The 22,203-nt window shown below is 49.0% G+C and overlaps 2 protein-coding genes across 7 annotated transcripts; one reads left to right on the top strand and one right to left on the bottom strand.

Annotated features, from left to right (window-relative positions):
• Positions 1 to 5,211: 5,211 nt before the first annotated feature.
• Positions 5,212 to 13,121, bottom strand: CIAPIN1 (cytokine induced apoptosis inhibitor 1). Of its 6 annotated transcripts, none has more exons than XM_074152797.1 (10): positions 13,055 to 13,092; positions 12,745 to 12,868; positions 10,671 to 10,846; positions 10,209 to 10,361; positions 8,753 to 8,829; positions 8,308 to 8,476; positions 8,033 to 8,112; positions 7,581 to 7,696; positions 6,982 to 7,051; positions 5,220 to 6,498 (listed from the first exon to the last, which is right to left on the bottom strand). In XM_074152797.1, exons 3-10 carry the CDS (start codon positions 10,825 to 10,827, stop codon positions 6,388 to 6,390), a joined length of 933 nt encoding a protein of 310 aa, XP_074008898.1. In that variant the 5' UTR covers positions 10,828 to 10,846; positions 12,745 to 12,868; positions 13,055 to 13,092; the 3' UTR covers positions 5,220 to 6,387. The 6 variants fall into 6 exon arrangements, with proteins under 6 accessions (XP_074008897.1, XP_074008898.1, XP_074008899.1 ...); XM_074152798.1 differs by having other exon boundaries at positions 12,745 to 12,807; positions 13,055 to 13,077; XM_074152796.1 differs by lacking the exon at positions 12,745 to 12,868 and having other exon boundaries at positions 5,212 to 6,498; positions 13,055 to 13,096.
• A 15-nt stretch (positions 13,122 to 13,136) lies between these two features.
• Positions 13,137 to 22,164, top strand: COQ9 (coenzyme Q9). Its single transcript, XM_074152795.1, has 9 exons — positions 13,137 to 13,223; positions 14,246 to 14,411; positions 15,018 to 15,153; positions 15,505 to 15,647; positions 15,919 to 16,003; positions 17,192 to 17,296; positions 19,511 to 19,666; positions 20,575 to 20,628; positions 22,063 to 22,164. Exons 1-9 carry the CDS (start codon positions 13,151 to 13,153, stop codon positions 22,096 to 22,098), a joined length of 954 nt encoding a protein of 317 aa, XP_074008896.1. The 5' UTR covers positions 13,137 to 13,150; the 3' UTR covers positions 22,099 to 22,164.
• The last annotated feature ends 39 nt before the right edge of the window (positions 22,165 to 22,203 follow it).

Raw genomic sequence — 22,203 nt, 5'->3', positions numbered from 1 at the left:
GAAGGAAAAGTAAAAGTTTGGCCCATTGCTTCACCACGAAAGAGTCATGAACTCGTGAGGTGGAGAAAGCTGGGATGTTTGTAGTGCGGCTTTTGCATTCTCCCTTACGCCCCAGGTTGGTGGGGGTCAGATCTGGGATAACGTTTTTAACAAGGGACCTAACACAAGGTACCAGGAAAGAAGCCGTGGAGTCGCCTTGGAGCAGTTACACGAGTGAGCAGGAGGTGAGGAAACGCAGGCAGCATTGCTTAAGGAACTAGCTGGGACAATCTCTCAAGATCTCGGTGGCTTTTGCAAGCACGAGCAGGAAGGGTGGGGACAGCATTTTTGTCCATTGACTATTTTTAAAAGCATGAAGTAGTTCAGCCAGAGCTGAGCCTCCGAACTTCAGTTCTCAGAAAGATCCTATCACAAGTGGTTAAGGAAATGTGTGAAGATAAAGCGATAATAAATGCAATGCCCTCCTTGCCCCAAATGCATACATGCTGCTGCCCGATGTGGTCCCTAAGCTTCACACCCAATGTCACGGTGATGTTGGGTGCTGGTGGACAACTCCTCAGTGCTGCGGTCACTGCCAGCCCCGTTCCTACGTGCTCCTCAGCTGAACCTCCTGCAGAACGCAAGGTCTTGAGCAAAACTGCAGCTGTGCTGGAGCACACAGGAGAGTCTTGGCCTCCACTGTGCTCCCTGCCCGATGGAAGAGCAGCAGGAATCCACGGGGGAAAGAACAGGGATGTGACCTGGGACATAGTGGGAAAACCCAGAAAGACCAAAGGGAAAGAGAGAAAATAAGGCAAGGAGCAGAAGAAGAGGAATGGGGAAGGATGGGGATGGTGAGGGTGGCAGGGGGGGAAGGATTGTAGTATAGATGGATGGCGTGAAAAAGAGAAGGGGAGAGGCCAGCAAAGAGAAGAGAGAAAACAGAAGAGAATTAGGGAAAGAAGAATGGAAGGAGAGAGGCGGAAGGAAACGGAATGGAGAAAGAGAAGGAGAGACCAGAAGAGTCAGAAGGGGAAGACACTGAGGGAGGAAAATGGCTTAGGCTGAGGAAGGCACCAACCTCACTTTGCTGTGGGAAAAAGAGCAGGTAATTCGTTGGGTGATTAATCAAATTTCTGCTGGCAAGTTCATTGGACTTCGACACCTCCACAGCTCTCGGAGATGTCAGGGCCAGGCCCAGGGAGAGGTTTATTTCCTGCTCTGCAGAGGGCACACCTCCCTCCCTGTCTCACAGAGCATCTCCTCCTCATCCAGGAGACCCAATTTCTCCAGAAAGGAAGGTTACAAGCAGACATTGCATTTAATTAAGAGCAAAGTAGCGCATGTAAAGCAAACTGCAAAGATGCAGAGAAAAGCTTCTGGCACCCATGGCCCTCTGAAGGCCACCAAGGTGGCCATGCTTTTCTCAGCAGGAAGAAAAGCAGCGGCTCAAATTCACAGGGAAGAAAGCAGGTGAGCACGCCAGTGCTGAGCTCCACGGCTCCCGGTTGAAGCCACGCAAGGGAACATCCCAGTGTTGAGGGATGTTTGTTTAGCGTAAATAAGTAAGCTTTAATTAGAATAAATTGCTTAGGATTATAATATAGTGTGACTTGCGCTGTTTGCTTAGCTTTACTTAGCAGGAGTAGCTAGATTTGCTGAAGCCTGTAGGTCACGATAGAGTTATTTTTCTTAGTAATTTTCCCAGCAGCTGGTACAGTGCTGGGTTTAGTCTTTTAGTGTGGGGAAGATGCTCACATCACACTGGTGTTTTGGTAGTGTTTCTCCCAAGCCAGAGACTCTTCAGCTCTCCATGTTCTGCCAGCGAGTACTGGTGCACAAGGAATGCGAACCAGAAGATATGGAAGCTCCAACCCTCGGCTGAAACTGCAAATCAACCAGAGAAGAGCCGGTCTGCCTGGCCACAGGAAAAGAATCCAGTGAGTTAGAGGACCCTAGACCAAAAATCACCATTGGACCAAAAGACGCATGGACAGCGTGTGAAGGGCGTGCGAGGGGCAGGTGTGTGGATCACAAGGGTGATTTCTTTGCTGAGGGTCCCTCTCTTTGGGGCTCTCCTTGCTGCTGGACCTTCTAATTAAATTAATTATTGTATAAAATCCAATGCCTGAGACTGCTGTGGGAAACCAAGGGTGGAGCCTGAAGGAGGAGGGAGCGCACCCGGGAGTGAGTGTGTGTGTGTGTGTGTGTGAGCGCTCAGGCAGTGGCTCCTCCTTTAACACCGGGCTGTGAGTACAGAGCAGGGGTAGATGCACTAGGGTGTTTCTCCATGAACAGTTCCATAAAGCATCTCCTGAGCAGGCTCCAGGGTAAAACGTGGCATTCAGAGGATGCTAGGAAAGGCAGGAGGAGAAGGGAGAAAAACGCTGCTGATCTCATCCGTCAAGAGGAACACGAGGAACGACACTCAGCTCCATGACACAGCGCTTGGCCAGGCCCATGGCACCAAGGCTGCATCTCGCAGCCCCCTGGAAAATCGAGGTAGTTCATTTTGTTTCAGTTTTACTGCTGTGGAGGGTTGGAGGAGCTTCCCCGATTGTTTTAATCCCTGCTTTTTGTAAATTAGACCACTTCTGTGTCCCCAAGATGATGCTCACCAGGACTGGTTCCAGTGGTGCTGGGAGGAAAAGCTGACAGCAGCGGGCTCTGCTGCGCACAGGGGTCTGCAGAGCCGGCAGGACGAGGACCAGGCAATTCTGAGCCGGTGCAGCCGCTGGAGGGAGGCAGTGGAGCAGAAAAGCTGGCAAAAAAACCCCTTGGATATGGCTGGAGATGGGAAACAGCCTGTCCAGAGCAAACTGGCTGGAAGGAACATCCATTCCTGTGCCACCAGGGCCTCTCCCGCTCCCCTGTAACTCCTCCCACATACAACCCAGTTGCACTCAGGACCCGCAGTCACCACGTTGGATGGCTTTCTGTGCTCCTGCAGCTAGAAAAAAACCCACATCCATCATCTTTGTGCTGCACAAGTGGAAATAGGAAGAGCCGAGGTGACAGAATTCCTATGGTGACAGTCCTGGACTGAATCCTGAGCCCTTGGCCGCTCTCGTCTGGATGTCCCAGCCCAAAATCCCCTCCCAATGCAGGTGGAACCCCCCAGGCTGCCCGGGCCTCTGGTTTGGAGGAGGAACAATGGAGAGGATGAGGCTGCAAATGAGCCACTGAGGGAACAAGGATGGACTTACAGCCACCAAGAAGGGGATGATCACTCGCCTTTGCAGTGCCCAGCCGTTGCGTGCCCTGTTTCCCTGCAGTGCTGTAGTGATGCTTTCAGAGGGTGATGGATGATGCAGTCCCCCAAAAGAAATAGGAGGTGACAAAGAAGGAAGTCCACAACTGGAACAATGGAAGAGAGTCAATGACAGATCCAGCAAGGTCTCAGGGGCCTGGCCGAAGGCAGCAGGCACTGGGAGGCGCGGGTCCAGCACACACAGAGGTGCCCAGCTCGCTCCCTGCCACGGAGCGGTGTGATTTTCAGCCCTTTTGCTCTCAGCAGCCACGTGTAAGATGTGAGCACGCAGGTCAGTCCCGCACTCCCCACAGGCCCTACCCGGCGCTGCATTTCCAACCCAGGTCATTCGGAGAGAGGGTGGCTGCATCTGTCTGCAGCAAGGAGTTCAGAGGAACATGGGAACAGGTCAGCTACCGGAAGAAAAATCAGCGAAGCTTTGCTGAAAATGAAGTCACAGTGACGTAACTCTGCTGCAGGGCACGTCTGAAGTGCCGGCTGGAGACCCCCATAGAATTGCCATTGCAGAGCTGGCTCAACAGCACATCAGGACCCGAACCTCGTCTGCTGATTCAGTTAACGCTACTTCAGTGAGTCCTTTCAGCCCCTTCCCACCATCCCAGCGGCAAGGGAGGGAGGTGCACAGCTCTTCTCCCTGGGATCCAGTGACAGGATGAGCGGGAATGGTTCAAAGCTGCACCAGGAGAGGTTCAGACTGGACATAAAGAAGCATTTCTTTACCGAGAAGGTGGTGAAACACTGGAGCAGGCTTCTGGAGAGGTGGTGGATGCCTCAAGCCTGGCAGGGTTTAAAAGGCATCTGGGCAATACCCTTAATAACGTGCTTTATCTGGGTCAGCCCTGAATTGGTCAGGCAGGTATCGTTGTAGGTGCCTTCCAACTGAAATATTCTATTCTATTCTAGGCACAGCCTCAGCCTGCTCCCTCCACAGGGACAAGTGCCACCTCCCAGGTGCAGGGTGGGTGGCCAGACACAAGGACTGGGGATGGGAGGAGGAGGTGGGGGCAAGCAGGGTGGCTGGAGGCTGTAGCAGACAAGGGAAGGGGGCTTAAGGGACAAATGCTCCTCAAACTCAGCCTGGCAGGACCATATTCCCACCCGGCTGATGCTCCACTGCCAAACTCTCACCCTTTGAGGGCCTCTCCCACAGCAAGAGCGAGTTACACAGTTTAAAGGGAACAAGATTATACAGCTTTAACCATCATTAACTGAACTTAGCAGTATCTGAAAGCGCTTCCAGCTTGTTTAAATTCCAGTTGAGTGAATCACTGTAAAACAAAAGCTTCGGCTGCTGCCTCCTCCCTCTCTTATCTTACTTGCTCCTGAAAGGAAAGCAGAGTTCAGGTTAAGGGCTGTCTTTATCAGGGACCCTTCACATGGAGACACGCAGAGATCAGATCTTCCGCCATCAGTGAGGCTGAAAACAGAGAGTAAAATCCCCAAAGGTCACAGGCGTGCATTTCCTAAGATGGGAGTGCTCACAGGTTTGTTGGACAGGAGGCTTATCACAAGATTTGCCTCTCCGTTGGAGTTCTTGCTGATGACAGAGGCAGGGACTTGGGTGAGGAAGGGGTCTGGAAAAGCCATGCTCTTGCTGGAGGGCAGCTGTCCCTCTACACACAAGTTCTCGGAGGTCTCCATTGCCACCAGTCCCTCATATTCCCCTCTGGCTCCCAGTAGGTACCACACAGCGTGCTTTACACACCTCGGGGACTCCCTCCCCTCTCTCCCTGCAGGCTGCCTTCTCCCCACTTGACCAGGAGAAGGCCTCTTCATGAAATCTAGACCAAATAAAAAAGTTAATTTAGGCAGCTTGATTCTGTTCTTTCCAGTGGGCACCACGTATGTTTTCAGTGGAACAATTTATGGAGAACTCCAAGATGCAACCCAAGATTTAAATGGTTCCAGAAATTACTGAGAAGCTGAGAAAAAGGAGAGATGTGCTTAAAATGCCACTGATACCAGTCTTAAATGCTTTGCTGTTGGTCACTTTTATTTCAAAAACAGAGCAGCCTTTTATCCCAGCTCCCCCTGCAAGTTCAGTGCGTAACTGGTAGCACAAGCAGCAGTCACATCCCATACAGCAAGAGCTCCAAACAAAGCAACCCCCGCCGAGACACTGGCTTTGGGTTTTCCTCCTCTCACTCCTGGGGTGAGAAGCAAGTCTGGCACAGAGCGCGAACAGCTCCCTCATCCTGCATCTGTGCAGATGCCTCACTAGCACTAATTACACAAATAAATAAAGTATCTCATGGAGCGGGAACAGATGGTGACCACAGATTATCTAGAAATTAAGTTATTGCTATGTTCTTACTTATTGGACACTACGGGTAACTCACTTGGTATCCACCAAGAGGTGACAGTCTCGGATTGCCCTTGTGTTATCAGCTCCTGTTGGACAGAAAGGTGTGGGAGGACAGGACAGACCTTGTTTAATTTGCTCCCTGCCTTAAGGGCAGGAATTTTCTCACCTTCTCAGTGGGATGGAATCTTTGTCATTTTGATGGAAATAGGTGGGGGCAGGGGATACCATGGGCTGGCTCCCGAAACACTTGGAAATTCATCACGCCTGCCAGACTTCACCAATGCTAAGAGAACAGACTAAGTGTACTCACTGCTCCTGACTTGCAACCGCAGCTGCTGAGCCACCTCCACGCGGTAAGGAACTGCAGGTTCAGATTTCAGAGAGAGGAGCCCAGTGTCACCTTAAAAGTGGAGCCAGAGCTGCTGATTCATCAGAGAAAATCAGGGCAAATTAGAGGTGTAGCACATGGGCATGGGGAAGCAACGGTCCTGCCACAAGCACATGAGGTCAACCTGACACTTGATTCTACTTCCCTCTGCTGGTGGGACACGCTGTGATGGCCAGCATCCCAGTAACAAGTCAAGCCAGCTAAAACAAGGCATACCATGAAGTCTAATACATAGGAGACCACTTGTCACCAAAGATTATCAAGTAGCCCAAGGTTGATTACAAGCGATGAGTTCACAGAAGTGTCAGTGCCCACAGTGTCCCTCCCCATAAGGACTATTGGCTGGAGAACATGAGTTTGAGAGGATGAGGAGGACTTCAGGAAGAACCTCAGACTGATGGAAAAGCAGAGGAGTCCTTCACAGGACATCCAGAGGCATCTTCATTAGGCATCATGCAGCTGGTTCTCTTTCAGGAGAATCTTCTCTCCAGGCTTGAAGGCTGGCATCCCCAGGTAAGGGCAGCTGGCACAGCGGAACGCATCCCCCAGGTAGCACTGACAAGAGGAAGATAAGCACCTTCTGTCATCAGGGGCAACTTTCAGTTCTCTTCCCCCGTGATACAGTTTTTCCAGCTTAAGAGGTGACATGCTCCTCAGCCTGTATCAGCACAGAAACCGCTTCCCTTCTACCCCCTCTCAACCCACGTCTGGTTAGCACGGTTAGCAGAGCAGCCCCCCTGACCACCAAAAGGTCCCCTTGTGCTCCCATAAGGTGATCCTCCTGGAGCAGATCACCGGTTAGCACGTGTGTGGGGAGGTAAAGGTTCACTGCTCACTCTGACTCCTACAAGGGCAGCACTTGCACTGGAACAGACAGCATGCACTGGTACAGAACAACAGGCTGAAGCTCTGCAGAAGCTGCACAAGCAGTGTTTGGAAGCAGTAAGCCAGCTTAGGGAGCAATCACTAGAGAACACAATTCTTAGACACAAATCATCTACTGCAAACCACAGTATAGAAACAAAAATGACTATTTACATTTCCACAGGCAGATTTGGGCTGCGAGTTCTTCTTCTCCTGTTCCAGCTCTTCAGCCAGGCCACATGTGCTGTAGAAAAATAAATAAGTCACCTGCATCTTTCTGCTTAAAGATTGTGAGTCACCAACACTTGTTCGAGCCCTACTCACACGCAACAGCCCTCGCTCGGTCACACAACCCAGCTGACTCCAGGACTCTCATGCTCTTCACTTTTTTCCTCAACACCATGGTTGGTATAAAAAGTGTTGAAACACACTCCTCAAGTTAAAACTGACTGAGAAATGACTCTACAGCACTTGTCATGCATGCTGTTTCTCCTTGAAACCTGAGGAACCAGGGTTTAGCCAAGGATGCACAAAATGTGTCTTCACCTTCAAGACTGTTGATCATACCAGTGTGGTAATTCGTAGCAGCTTTGGTGTGGCTAGTTCATTTTCATTATATTTGGATTTATATTCAAATAATTAAGATAAGAAAGGACATGAACTAAGAGAATTACGCTCTGAAGAACAGCAAAGGGTCTAAAATCTTTTTAAAATCCATCCAACTGTTTAATGTTACAATTAAAAGGTTCACCGATGCTAATCCCAGCACTGACCAGTTCTTGCAGGCTTTCTTTTTGCCCATTTCTTTGCAGGACGGAGCTTTGAGGGATGATGGATCTGGCTTTTTCAAATCCTCTGAATCCAACAGCTCATCAGAGTCCAGAAGATCCTGAAAATATACAGGAAACATGGAAAGTAACATGCAGGAAACTGATTTGTCAGTAGGGAATGACATTGCTCTGTTATGTTCGAAGAAATGGTGCTATCTGTAGCACCAGCATGAAAGTGCTGCAGCTGTGCCCTCTTATCCATGTCCCCTCTCCCCCCTCACCACACCCCTGGGCTCTCAAGACCTCACATAGTAGATGAGATGTTTTGCCCTGTGGATTCTTTTCTACCTCTTAAGTTGTAAAGCTTCCCAAGAGGCATGACTGAAGCTATTAGAGTAGGAAAGAATAGGAGAGAGAAGGAACAACAGCAAAGCCTCACAAACAAGACCAGATACCATCTCTTCATCATTCATGTCATTGGCAGAGAGCGTCCACAGCTTGGCAGTGGCTGGGTCCACAGAGGGTTTTCCTGGAGCTGAAACAAAGGAAGAAATAGTAGTTACTCCAGCCTTTACTCCATTTACTCCCAACAGAGTTCAAACAACCTTGGAAAGCCCCACTTCACAGGCTTTTACGTAGGACTCCCTACCCCAGAGCTGCTTCCCTATTCGGATGCTTGTCCCCCCCGAGAGGCAGGCAATTCAGACATTTAGCACGCACCACTCCCTACCTGAAGGACCAGGCTGCTTGGCAAAGGAAAGTTTGAGCTGACTTGAGGACCCCACTTCGAAATTGGGCTTCTTGCCTTCTACCTGGACAATGAGAAGGTCATTGCCTTGGTAACCCAGATGCTCTCGGACTGACTGGGCCTCCTCTGGGGTCAATGCTTCCTTTTGCAGCTGCAATTTAAGATTTTTAGGTTAACCTCATGCAAAACCTCTTATTTCAGCACCCAGTGCAATGTTCCATTAAACACAGCCAGCCACTATTTTCATTCCTAAAGAAAAACACTACCTATGCAGTAACTGAAGTTTGTGGCAGGCAGTGTCTGTGCACATTTACAATAAATCAGGGTAGCCAAACACCTTGTCACCCAGCAAGTCCCCAGGAATTGCCATCTACATTTCAAGGTAACTGCAGGAGGGAGCTTCTGGAAGCAGCTAGTGCGTACATACCTCCTTCACTTCCACCAGCCCAGAGAGAGTCAGAGCTGTAGGGAGTTTGGCTGCTGTCTTGATTCTGCTGTTGTTTTCTGGAAAACATGAAAGCAGGAAGTAGGAGGAGGGAAGAACAAGAATAGAGGTCACTGAGAAACCTGGAAGAGTAAGAGCTTTAGAAGGAAGTACTCAACCCAAACCCCTGCTTTAAAATGGAGCCCTTTCCAGTTGACAGCAGGAACAAACCAGAAAGAGCACAAGCAGCTTGTTCATGAAAATAACAGCCTGGGGTCACAAAGCTGTTCCAGCTCCAGATCTGTCCTATATATGCCAAAACCTTCCTCAACCCAATTTACACCCACCAAAAAAAGGAAACAAAAACTTACCCCAAAAACCAAACAACAAAATCCCCCAAAATATTTTCACATGTTAAAGTGAACAACTCATGAAGTTTTCAAAACATGGACTCCCAAATGAACATTACATTCAGAAACAACACTCAAGAGCCTTGTTCTCATACGCAAAACCTATTACGATCACTGGTAATCAAAAACTCATTACAGGCTTCTCTTGGGCACAGGATTGTGCTGAACAGAATCCATTTGCCATCTCTCGCTAGTCCCAATTGCACTTTATTCCAAGTTCACCTAATGCCAGCCTGCCAGATGTGACTTTGGAAAAAAGAAACCTCATCAACTCCAGACTTTGCATGTTCTTTGTTCTGTCCCAGAAATGTTCCCCCCTTCCTCTAAGGTACCACTTGCACCACTGAGAGACTGCCAGCTTCAAAACGTTGGCAAATCTTCCCAAGATGAAGAAGGCATTTTTGCTGCCACTTACACCACCATTTTCACTGCTGTAGGTTGTGCCAACAGAAACACCATCAGCAAAGGTGCTTTTGTTCTTATCAGGTGGCATATTATTTCCCACTTCCAGGCTGAACCAGATGCCTATGCCAGCAAGGTTTGAATGCAGGTCATGTATAAGACAGAGCAGTAATCTTGTGTTTACCACCTTGTGTGCTCCTCCAGCTGTCTCATGGCAGGTACTCTGGCTTTACTCTTAAAACTTAGTCCAAACACTTCAACCTTTTCTGGATAACTATTTCTCACTTGGCTGCTGGGACAGCTTCTCTCGCCATTTGCCATCTGTTTTTAAAATCACTTCAGAAGCACAACATCTGCAACTATTTAACATTAGGCACCCTAGGAGAAGACCAGTGTCCACTAAGCTTTTCAATGTGGTTTAGGAACAAGCATATCCAGCACTTTTTATAGGAGGAGAGTGACTGCAAACATCTCTGACAGCTACCAGCTGAAACACGGGATAAAAATCTTGCTATTCAGGTTAGTGTGTCAGTAGAATGAAAAAATCTCTCAATGTCAGTCAGGGTTCCTGTCCTTTCCATTTCAGCCTAATCCTCACAAGAATTGCTACGTTGCCATGAAAGCAAGGCTGATGAGGATTCTCTCACCTGATTCCGTAACCACCGTTTCTTTCAGGAGAACACGGCCCCCTGGCTTAAGTATCCGAGCTATTTCTGCTAGTACCTCTGCGCTGTGCTGTGCAGTACTGCCTGGTACTACACCAGAGAGAATGACATCAAAACTGGACTCCCTGTGAGCAGCTGAAAAGAAAGAAAGAGCAATATGGCACAACTCTAGACATACACAGACCTTTGCTTAATACATCCATTCCGCCTCCCTCCTCATCTCTCATCTTGCGTACAACAGCAATAACTGTTAAAAGACACCTGTCACAGGAAGCAAGCACAACCAGGGTATATCACTTTCTTTGCCCTACTGTCAGTGGTAAGACTTAGCAGTAGGTGCTATTGCTGTAATGCTGGCTTACAAACCAGGGAAGGTGTCAGCTCACGCAGCAGAAGCACACTCTCCCTCTAAACAAAACAGTGAAAAATTAAGCTCATTCTTACACTGAAGCAGCTGGTTAACATTTTCCACAGAGACACGACTATCAGCTCCCACCAATGCTTGAATTTTATCCACCAAATCCTTCAGGGCTTCAACTGGTGAGGAGCTGTCCCAGATGATGGCCACGCGCTGGCCTGGTGCGACTCCGTACTCCCCCATTTCCGCAGCAGCAGCAAACCTGACAGTGGCAGAGAGAGGAATGGGTAGGAGGGAGACAGAGAGAAAGGGTAAGTGCCAAGGACAACATGGACCCCACTGGACTGTGACTTAATCACAGAGCATCAACTTGTTTTAATAAATGGGGAGTATCTTCTGGAGACAGGCAGCACAGGGGTCCCACAAGCTGAGCATTAACACAACATTAAGCACATAATAGTGCATAATTCAGTTTCTCTCCAGTTCAAAGACTAGTTTTGCAGGTAGACTGCAAGCCATGCTTAAAAAGAAAAAAAGAAAACCAAACCAAACAAAAAAACTTACCTGCTTTCCTTAAAGATTTGAATAGAGGCATACACAGGATTTTTGAATTTCCAGACTAGTGACAACTATTTGACATTAAACACTGCCTTGTCTCTCCTACTCAAGACATGACCTAGCAGAGTTTGGCATTCCCAGCTTTCCAGATTGACACTCTCTCAACTCTCATCGTTAGTGGTGCTGGGTGAGTGATTACATGGAGGGAGAAGGGAAACAGAAGTGATGTGACAGTTTTGAGAAACCTGTCTGCACTAATATTTATGAAAGACTGTATTCCTGACAGCGTCCAAAGGAAATCTGCATTATAGAAGTGTCACAACAGTACGATACCACGTGTACCCGTTGCAGCACCGGCTACTGAAGCAAATTACCTAGCCTCTTTTACTCTGCTCATCCAACGCAAACCTATTTTCTTTCTAATTTAACATGACCACTGAGAACAGAGAGCACCGGTGAGCACACTAGTTGCCCAGCATATCTACAATTAGCTGCAAGCCACACACTTGCTTTGGGACAGCCTGTTGTAAGCAAGGTCTTTACCAGAAATCATTACTTTACACATCCTGCGTAATGCCTTATTGCCACCAGGTTGCCATGAAAGCATAGCTTACAGATACGTTGTACCAAATTTAACTCAGCTGCCTGTAGCCAGGTGTGGAGTGGATTTTGATCCCCTGTTCCTCTGGCTCTAATTGCCATGAACCGCTCTCTCCTGGAAACTGCAAACAAGTTCAGAATGGGATAACCCTGCACCTTGTTTGAGCTACTCTGGTAGGAACTGGCACTAACACAGCCCACACTGCCAACCAGGTAAAGAGCAGAAGGTCTTGGATATATGCTAAAGCTTATAGCACCTCACAGTTGGTCTTGTATGCATATGCAACACAAGCTAAGCAACTACAACAGATAGTAACACACATATTAATCTCATTAAAAAAGTCATCTTTCCCAGGAAGAAGGCTGAAACCCTCAAAAGATATACATAAGCTGTTGGGCTAATGTGGAAAAAAAAATAATCCAAAGTTACACCTTCTTCTCAGAACAGCAGGTTGCAACCTTTCAAGATGAGTCTGAGCCCAAACTACATCAACAGCAACACCAGCCTGCATCAATCCCTTGAAATGGAGCCTAAAGAAAGTAGGAAGCTACCTCAAAGTCACCTCAAAGACATGACATAATGTCTGCCTTCAGTCAGAGTAAAGGATAGGAGTTACCCCCAAAGCATGCACAGTCATGTTCTTGATGGGATGACAGTGGCGGGTGGGGGCAGCAGTATTTTTCTCCCTATTTTCCAGTAGAAGGTGGAATTTCCACTCTATCCCACCGAGGAGGATTCCCGCTGGATGGGATCAGGCCCAAGGCCTGGATCAGAGCAGACGCTGGTCTGGGTGTGCACAGGGGCCTTTATCTTAATTTCACACACATTTACCAGCCCTTGAGAGCAGGACTACCCAAAACTGAGCAAGGAAGGCTCTTTAAACAATACTGGAGATCTCCAGCTTCAATAGATTAAAAATCTACCGCATATAGCATGTCAAAACTCTAAATTAAAGCCTAAGAGCATAACTCTTAGCATTAATTAAAGCATTAAGAGCATACCTTGCGATGCACAGCAGGCAGCTTCCTGTGGGTCAGGGCGCGACCCCAGGCTGCAGCCAACGTCTACGCTGGTCCGACAGCAGACGAATATTTTAAATACGTATAGAAAGGGCAGAATAAACCTCTTCAATCACCAAGCCGGCAACAGTTTACAGGGGCGAGGAACAAGATAGATAAAGGAATTTCACACAGGAACACCCCCCCACACACACCCCCACCCCGCCACAGACAAGGCCCCAGGAGAGCCTTTTTAAGGGGGGAAAAAGGGGAATATCGGCTAAGGCGCCCCACACGCCGCGGCCCCGCTCACCTCAGGCCTCCTCGCCTCGCCTCAGCTCGCCCCGTCTCGCCCCGTCTCGCGCTGACGCCGTCACCGCCGCGTCATCGAGCTCTGCCCGCTTCCAAGATGGCGGCAGCGGCGGCGGCGGCAGCGGGCGGCCTGCGGCGGGCGGGCTGGCGGCTGTGGCGGGGCCGGGCGGGTGAGGGGGGAGGCGGCGGCAAGGTGGGGCGCGGCCGGGGCGGAGGGGGCTGTGGTTGCCTGTGGCAAGTGGGACGGAGCCGGGAGGGGCCGGGCGGAGCGGGGGAAGGTGAGGTGAAGGGCAGAAGCGGGGCGCCGCTAGCGGGCGACACGGGGTTGGAGGCCTCGGCTTCGCGGCCTTGGGCCCAAGGCCTGCTTGGATGTTCGGTCTGGCCCGCGAAGGGTCTCTCTGGGGTGGATGGGTGAAGGGGGCTGTGCAAGGCCGGGTGTGAGGAGAGCCCTTTGACAGGCCTGGCACCCAACCAGCCCCTTGCATCTCCCTGCCCCAGGAGAGGGAAGCGGAGGGGGAGTTGGGTTTGTTGATGGTGTTTTGGTTTTGGTTTTTTTTTTTTAAAGTGTGAGCTGTGCAACCCTAGCTTCTTAAAAAAAAAACAAAACAAAAACAAAAAACCAACAAAAAAAAAAAAAAAAACAAAAAAACAAAAAAGCCAACCCAAACTTCACTGCAGTTCAATAATGAAAAATTCTCACAGTGTAGCTGTAACTGAAGGCTGCGTTGGCTTTGAGTCAACTGAGGAACATGCATCATGATCACTGTGCTGTATCTGTTAAGGCTGCTTGCTCTCCAGGGTATTAGTTGCCTCTTGCCCTGAGCTCAGGGTTTGGTGCCTTCTCTAATGCCTCTCCTTCATCAGGGAGTGAAAAGGAGAGAGGGTGTGCTGCAGGGGAGTCAGTGCTTGTTTGTGTGCCTGATGTCCAGTCCAAGATTGGGAAACTCCTTTCTATTTGCCATACATGCCATCTGCAAGGTTCTTTTCCTCACAAAACATTTCCACTTTATTTTCATCAAGTCAATGTGAGCTTGGCTGAGAGGGGCACTTCTCAGAAGTGTAAAAAAAAAAATAATCTCTACAAATTTTGGTTCTTTTCAGCTGTGTTTACTCCAACTCTCTTCTTCACCTTAATTTTCTGTGCTTCCTCTTGTTGGAAAGAGACATCTGACTCTCTTTGTTTCCCTTTTAGTGGTCAGGTGCCAGCTCTCCCCACCACAGCGTGCACTCCAGGTCTCAGCCGTGCTGAGGAGAGTCTCCGATGAGCAGAAGGAGCCGTTCGTATCTTCTCAGCAGCAGTTCGATTCGCATCCAACTGATCACCAGCCCGAACAGGAACCTCAGGGCCCTCGCCCCAGGTAACTCACTATTTCTAGTGCTCTCCTGCCGACAGTGGGATCGGAAGGCTTTGCTTTCCTTAAACTTGCATCTGAAACTTGGAGACAACGAGATCCAGAGTTAGTGGAGCTTCAGACTGTAGCAGCTGGCAAGCTGGTTTGCTGTGACAGTGCAAATTCCACTGTCTGCCATGGAGATAGGATGGGATTGCTTTCAAGAAGGAAGCTCTCTGGTCGCAAAGTGCAAGCCTTCATTTCTGGATTTTTGTGTGAATCTACACAAAATCTGCACGTATGTTGTCCACATGCCCATAACTATAAAGCCCCTGTTGGAAAAGCTTATAGTTAGCTGCTTCTTTTTTTTTTTTTTTAAAAAGGAGGGGGAATCTGGGGCTGATCGGTTTCCAGGTAGGTACCTAGATTGAGGCCTCCCTTATTTTTCTCTTCTCCTCTCACGGCAAAAGTTTGTTAAGAATCCTTTTCTGGAAAGGGAAGGATTTTACAGGAGGACGTGAGATTTATGCTAAGCAGATCTCAAAGCATGCCTGCACGGAGAGGTGGCAGCGAGTCCAGGTTGCTGATGTTTGATGGTGACGTTCCCCTTACTGTGACAATACCTTCTCATAGTTACACTGGCCAGGGTGGCCAGGAGTCTGAGGACTATGAGAGCGAGGAGCAGCTGCAGCATCGAATCCTCACAGCAGCGCTGGAGTTTGTGCCTGAACATGGCTGGACTGCAGAAGCCATTGCAGAGGGAGCCAAGGTATGTGGGGAGAGAAGCAAAGAACCAGTTGAACTGGATGGAGCTGAAGTCCAAAGACAGCCGGGCCTGCATGCTTCCCCCACATACTCTTGGGTGATGCACTCTAATCAGCAAGTGGTATTGGGCAGGAACACATCCCAGCATTATCTGACAGGGATAACCTTGTCAAACTAAGACACAATGTAGTTATCCTAAAGAGAGGAGAACATGTACAGGAAGAGGTTTTTAATGCAGCGTTGCTTTGTTTAAATTCATATAACTTTGTTCACAAAATAAATACGACGTATTTCCTAGCTGGGTTCTGCTTAGCAGTGTATGACCCAGTCTGTGCTTTTCCCTCCTTCCCTGCAGACCCTGGGTCTCTCTGTTGCTGCTGCAGGGATGTTTCACAGTGATGGCAGCGAACTGATCCTGCACTTTGTGTCTCAGTGCAACACCAAGCTGTCTGAGCTGCTGGAGCAGGAACAAAAACTAGTGCAGCTGGGCGAAGCAGAGTGAGTATTGGATACGAAAAGACATCTTCCTTGGCAGACTTTGGGGACTGGATAGACAGAGAGGCCACCTGGGACACGGATACTTTAAGTAAAAAATGTAATTTACCCAAATAAAACCACCTTGCCCGATACAGGGTTGGAACAGAGACATGAAGGATACATAATACTTTACCTACCTGTTGCTGAGGCAGGCAATAGATCAATCTTTCAAGTTCAGAATTGAGTTTAACTTGGATGTTCTTCATATTTTTATTTTGTTTTCCTCGCCCAGGAAGAAGCCTACAGATCAATTCCTGAGAGATGCTGTGCAAGCCAGATTGAGGATGCTGATTCCATATATTGATAAATGGCCCCAGGTATAAAATGAGTATCAAGATGGTCTCTTTTTTTTTTTTGATGTGTATTTTAAACACCCTGTGGCTTTCAGCATAGTCTCTCCACAGAATAGTTCAGGGCTGTAAATTAAACCCTCCCTGGTTTCAAATGATTCATACCCTTCAAGAATAGAACACCCTTGGAAAGAGCCAGTTAAAGGTGTCCCTAGAACAACTTTTTCTTGCAATTCTGGAAAGGCAGACCTCCATCGTTGACTCCACCTCTCGGATCCCTAGGGGATACCCTGTGTCTCTACTCAGGCCTATGTTCAGTGTCACTGCAAGGCTCCTTGCAGCATTGTTCTGGTTGCACAGGTATCATCTGACGCCTGCAAACGCAGAACTACTTCTTTGTTGCAAGCAGCTGCCTGCCTGGTGTGCAAATGACAAACCCTTGGCAACCTGAGGATGGATCTGTGAACTGAGAGGGCTCCATGCTTCAGGTTCAGATTTAAGTCTCAAGCCTTTCTTCCCAGGGGTGGGAAGGGAATTGAACTGTGACCTCGGTAACAAGCAAAGAGTTCCCAACCTTGGGCTGCAAAGATTGCTGCGAAGTCAGCCTCTGTTGTCCAGAATCACTGCTGGCTGCTGGGCAGGGGAATCAAGCACTCCTTGCAGAGAGAGAAAAGATTCATGTTTTTGTTCCAGATTAGCATACTTGTCTGTGAAGAATGTGGGTGGTTTGTGACTCTTCTGGCATTGTGTTATTATGTTCAAAGGCTGCAGCATCCTGGTGGGGCCGTTGTGGCTGGCTGTTCTGCCTTTGGTAGCTGCTTTGAGTTCAAAGTCAAATTTGGAGAAAGGAGAGATTTGACTCCCTGCCTGTAGGGGTACAGCACAAGCGTGACTCAGCTCAGCCTGTGCTGTGTTTCTGTGTCTGGAGAGGCAGCTCAGGAGAGACAATGCAGTGGCGTTCAAGCTGAGTGGCGAGCTTTGGGCTCCAGTATGGGCCAAGGCCTGAGCTCGGCTGCCACGCTGTACATTTCCCGCAAAACCTGCCTCTTGGAAAGACTGGTGTGGGCTGAAAAGAGCTGGGAGGACTTGTCGCTGGGAGGTGTTGGCAAGCCAACAGCGACAGGGAAAAGCTAACAGAGCAGAGCATTGTTGGTCTGCTTTAATGCTATGTCCTTCTCTCTTTGACTCCCATTTATCTGTGTGTTTCCTTTGCAGGCTCTGAGCATCCTGTTGCTACCACATAACATCCCTTCCAGCCTCAACCTCCTCACCAGCATGATCGATGATATATGGCACTATGCTGGAGACCAGTCCACAGATGTAAGTCTTTGTGCTTTGCAGATCGGCTGGTTCTTCCCCTCAGCACTTCAGCAAATGATGGGTTGAAGTAGGTGTCAGGCCACATCTCTCTTGAAACAATCTATTTGTTGAATGAGGAATATGTTTTCAGAAGCACCCGAGGGTCCTTACAAGCTATAGTCTAATTTCCAGAAAGACTTAGGAGCCAAGGGGACTACATGCAAATTAGTGCCAATGGGATTAGTGCAAATCAAAAGGACCTACTTTCCTAGGCTCTTTTAAGTGTTCTTTTGTATTTTGAACACACAGACAAAATTGTTGAGATTTTGAGACTAAGAAGTTGCTCCAGTATTCAGTGAGTGAGCAGTGTGTCTCTTCCACCAGCAGCAGCACTTACAGATTTGACTTGAAAACCTTTAAAGAACCTACCTAAAAATGCCAGTAGCTTATTAAAGCTTTCATCTTTCTGGCAGGAAATAAAAGAAAATTATAACCTTAATTAAAGCAATTAATAAATTACTTTAATTCATATAGATGTAGGGAGAGATGGGAAAAGGTAAATGAACTGCTTTAACAAACTACTTTAATAACCTTCTTTTATCTGAGTATGAAAGAGAAGCTACTGCAGTGAAAAATAAGTAAGATGACAGAAAAATTAAAGGAATAAACCAGAAGAGAACCAAAAGACTGTGATTGCATCAGGAACGCAAGTCTCTTACAGGTTATGAAAGTCAAATCATCATGTCAGAGTTGGTGTCTGCACTGGGCTGTTCCTGAAGTCCGACACAGGGATTAAGAGAGGTTCTAAAGTTTGCCTTTTGTTTGCACCTTCTGACCGGTTACAAGAGTTTTCTTGGGAAGCTGGGATGCTGAGCCCCCTCCCCCTTTCCCAGGAAAGGGGTTTAACGTTACTGGCATGCAGCCCTCTTCACAATGCCAGGAGCTCAGCAGGGTATGTCTGTGCCTCAGAGACCCCTTCAGGTGCTTTTTTCGGAGCAAGAGGAGAATCAATGCAAAGAGTTTAGTCTTGGGCAGGTGAAAGATCCAGCTGCAAGTGGCAACTTCCTTTATGTTACTTCCCCCGTCAAAGCTTGCAAGTGGTGGTGCAGACAGCAGAGCTTTCCAGCCAACTGTTGTTTTCAAAATAAAGACCAGTGTTTTCATTTCTCTGTTCCTTTGTAGCAGTGAATGTAACAACCAGTATTTTTTCTAGGTAATAGTAGCAAATGAAGTTGAAGACTTGTTTTTAAAAATGTTTATATATTCTGTCTGCCAGTGGTGCAAATGCAACTGGAAAAACTGAAGAGTTTGAGTGATTTGTGCATCTTTGCATTGTGTAACCTATTGTTGTAACACATCCTAGAGCACTGCTGCCGGCAGTGCACTGATACACTCGGTGATTCAGCAGCCAGCACCAGTGTTTCAGTGATAGGGTTTGGGAAAGGTGCATCTCTTTGTTCTGTGTTGTGCAGTTCTGTCCTCTGTTTCTTCACACTTGTATCTGGTGCACACCGCAGCTCAAGTTCAGTACTAAATATAGCTGTTTCTCATCTAATCAGATCACAGAATCACAGAATGATACGGGGTTGAAAGGGACCTCTGGAGATCCGCTAGTCCAACCCCCCTGCCAAAGCAGGTCCACCCAGAGCAGGTTGCACAGGAACGTGTCCAGGTGGGTTTTGAATGTCTCCAGAGATGGAGATTTCACCACCTCTCTGGGCAGCCTGTTCCAGGGCTCTGCCACCTTCAAAGGAAAGAAGTTCCTCCTCATGTTTAGATGGAGCTTCTTATGTTCAAGAGCTTTGTGCTCTTTACCTCTTGTCCTGAATCCAGATCTGGAATCAGAGCTTTGCATTGCCTGGTAGCAGTCTGTAAAGCGAAGATGAACTCCTGCACCATGCACGCAGAGTAGCTGGACAAGGGAGAATTCCTTTCTGCCTGCTGCAGGTGCCTGCTTGCAGCCAGAAGCAGGCAGTGGGGATTTTGTTGAGCAGATTTAGACACCGTGCTTGTGACCTCTGTCTGGTGCCATGGGAGCAGCTGTGCAGTCAGATGTTGGTGTTGGCTGGTGGCCCACTGCATCACAGGGACGAGTTACAGAGTTTAAGTGGGGAAGGAATGTGCTATTGCTATGCTATTTTCCTTTCCGTCTCCAGTCTGCTTTCATGAGCTGCATTCGTGATCTGCATTCATATCACACCTTCTCTCTCTCTGTCTCATTTCATGCCCTTGCAGTTTAACTGGTACACTCGTCGGGCTGTGCTTACTGGTGTCTACAACGCCACTGAACTGGTGATGATGCAGGATTCATCCCCTGACTTTGAGGACACTTGGCGCTTCCTGGAAAACAGAGTCGCTGATGCCATGAACATGGGCAATACAGCTAATCAGGTAACGTGATGGGCGAGGTGTACATAGAGTCACAGAATGGTTTGGGTTGGAAGGGACCTTAAAGATCATCTAGTTCCAATCTCCTGCCCATGGGTGGGCAGGGACACCTCCCACCAGACCAGGTTGCTCCAAGCCCCCTCCAACCTGGCCTTGAACCCCTCCAGGGATGGGGCAGCCACAGCTTCTCTGGGCAACCTGGGCCAGGCTCTCACCACCCTCACAGCAAAGAAGTTCTTCCCCAGATCTCATCTCCATCTCCCCTCTTTCAATGTAAAACCGTTTCTCCTTGTCCTATGGCTCCAGCCCCTGATCCAGAGTCCCTCCCCAGCTTTCCTGGAGCCCCTTGAGGGACTGGAAGGGGCTCTGAGGTCTCCTTAGAGCCTTCTCTTCTCCAGGCTGAACCCCCCCAACTCTCTCAGCTTGTCCTCACAGCAGAGGGGCTCCAGCCCTCCCAGCATCTCCGTGGCCTCCTCTAGACCTACTGCAACAGGTCCATGTCCTTCATGCAGTGTCCCCCTTCTCCCCAAATATGTATGCAGGCAGACCTGGCTTTTCGATCATGCAGAGCACACGTCTGCTGAGGGACCCCTTTGTACTGGCTGGTGAATGCATAAATGCTATCAGTTCAACATCAATTAATGCTTACGTATTTTCTAGTACAATGACATGTAGGCACTCTCTTTGTCAGACTGGCCTGATGGTTGGGAGACATATATTCCCAGGAAATCTCTTCCACGTTTATTATCTCTGGCTGTCATTGGTCTGCAGTGCTTGGCTTCTGTCAGCACCTTTCTGTAGCAAATACAGCTACAGAAAATATTTGTTGGGCATTACATATCTGTGTTTGGGTGGCCACTAGTGTAACTGCAGAAGGAAGCAAACGGTCATGTTCTCCTTGGGTCACCTAGGTACAGTCTACTGGAGAAGCAGTTGTCCAGGGCCTGATGGGAGCTGCAGTCACAGTAAGTAATGCTGGAACCAGCAGGGCTGTAAGGGCAGAATTGTTTCTGTTCCCTTCCATGCTGAAAGTCAGCATGCTTTTCCTCCCAAATCTAGAGGACAGCGTGAAAAAGAATTGTCTTTCATAACTTAACTACACGTAAGGATGATTTTCCGGGTAGCTTGGAGTTCTTTCACCACAAACCAGGGAACTAACTTGTTCTAACTCGTTACTAACTCGTAAAAAATAAAGTCTCAAGCTGCAGGGTGAGCTTTAGGGATGAGAGACAGGTGATCAGAATAAATACAAGAGTTCTCTGTCACTCGTCACGAGGTGTCTTCCTCTGCCAGCCCCTACACTGGAGATCTTGACAGAAGGTCCATGCCCTCATGGATGTGTGGGAGGTGACACTTGTCCCTGAGTCACAGCAGGGTGACTTCCTCAAGCTGTTTCAGTTGACTGCAGTGTCCTTCTAAGAATTCACTCACTTCCTGGTAGCATCCTGGACTGCTTTGTGTCTGCGCAGGGGGAGCTGCGTGTCCTCTGGGAGAGGAAACAATCTTTTGTGTACTCAGGAATGATTTTTGAAGGGCTTCAGGGCGTCCATGTGATTCTATTTCTGGACAACTCCCATTGCAGTGAGCAGCAAAGCAATTTCCTCGTTATCAGAAATACATTTTCTATCTGCTTACCAGACAAGACAAACAGGCTGGAACATAAATTAGAAATCATTTTTACTGTACGAAGCATTTCTCAAGAACTTCTCCCACCTCCTTCCCCCTGCTTGTTTCAGATCTTTAGCATTTCTCAGCCTTTCTCTGCTTCACACCTGTGTGTGCCAAAAGTGTCCCCCACCAGAGGAGCCCCCTGCTCTGTGCTCTCGTACCTCGACACAACTGTGTCCCTGCAGGTTGGGCCCAAGATGTCTCCTCTCAGCAGATGTTTATCCTGCCTGGGCAGATAACCGGGAGGAAGTAGACCGCTTCTTAAGGGGGGTGGGCTGCAGCCAGCCGGTTTGGGGGCAAAATCATCCCAGTACGTTAATTATTGCGGCAACCAGTCCCGAGGGTGCAGTGGCTGCACAGGGGTGCTGAGCTCTCTAGGTCTCTGCCAAATGGACGAGTGAACCAAATGCCTCCAAGGCTTCAGTTCACCCTCGGGGTCTGTGGGGCCGCAGAGATAAACCCAAGCCGAGCCCTGTTGAGCGGGTCCGGGTCGGGGAGATGCCGGTGGCTGGGTGGAGGGCGATCCTCCTCCAGCCCTTTGGCATTTGCCCCCAGCCGTGCACGGTGCCTTTCGCCCCCCCCGGCACACCGGCCGACCCCAGCTCTTGGAGCAGGATGCTGAGACTCCCCCCCCCCCCGACCCAGGGCTGGGCAAAGGGCTCAGTGCCTTGGGGAGCGCGGCCGCCCCTCGGTGCGCCGGTGCTTAACGCCCTTCTCCCTCCGCCCCGCAGATCAAGAACCTGGCGGGGCTGAACCAGCGCCGGTGAGGAGGGAGCCGACGGCGCGGGAGCCCGACTCTTCCCCGGCACCAATAAACCCGCTCCGCAGCCTGGCACGGACTCTTCTTGCGGCGCACTGGGGGGAGCGGGGCG

The sequence above is a fragment of the Numenius arquata genome, chromosome 8 (genome assembly GCF_964106895.1).
Source record: "Numenius arquata chromosome 8, bNumArq3.hap1.1, whole genome shotgun sequence".
Classification (NCBI taxonomy): domain Eukaryota; kingdom Metazoa; phylum Chordata; class Aves; order Charadriiformes; family Scolopacidae; genus Numenius; species Numenius arquata.
Note: the sequence above shows the minus strand (reverse complement) of the source record. Positions and strands in the feature narration are given on the sequence as shown.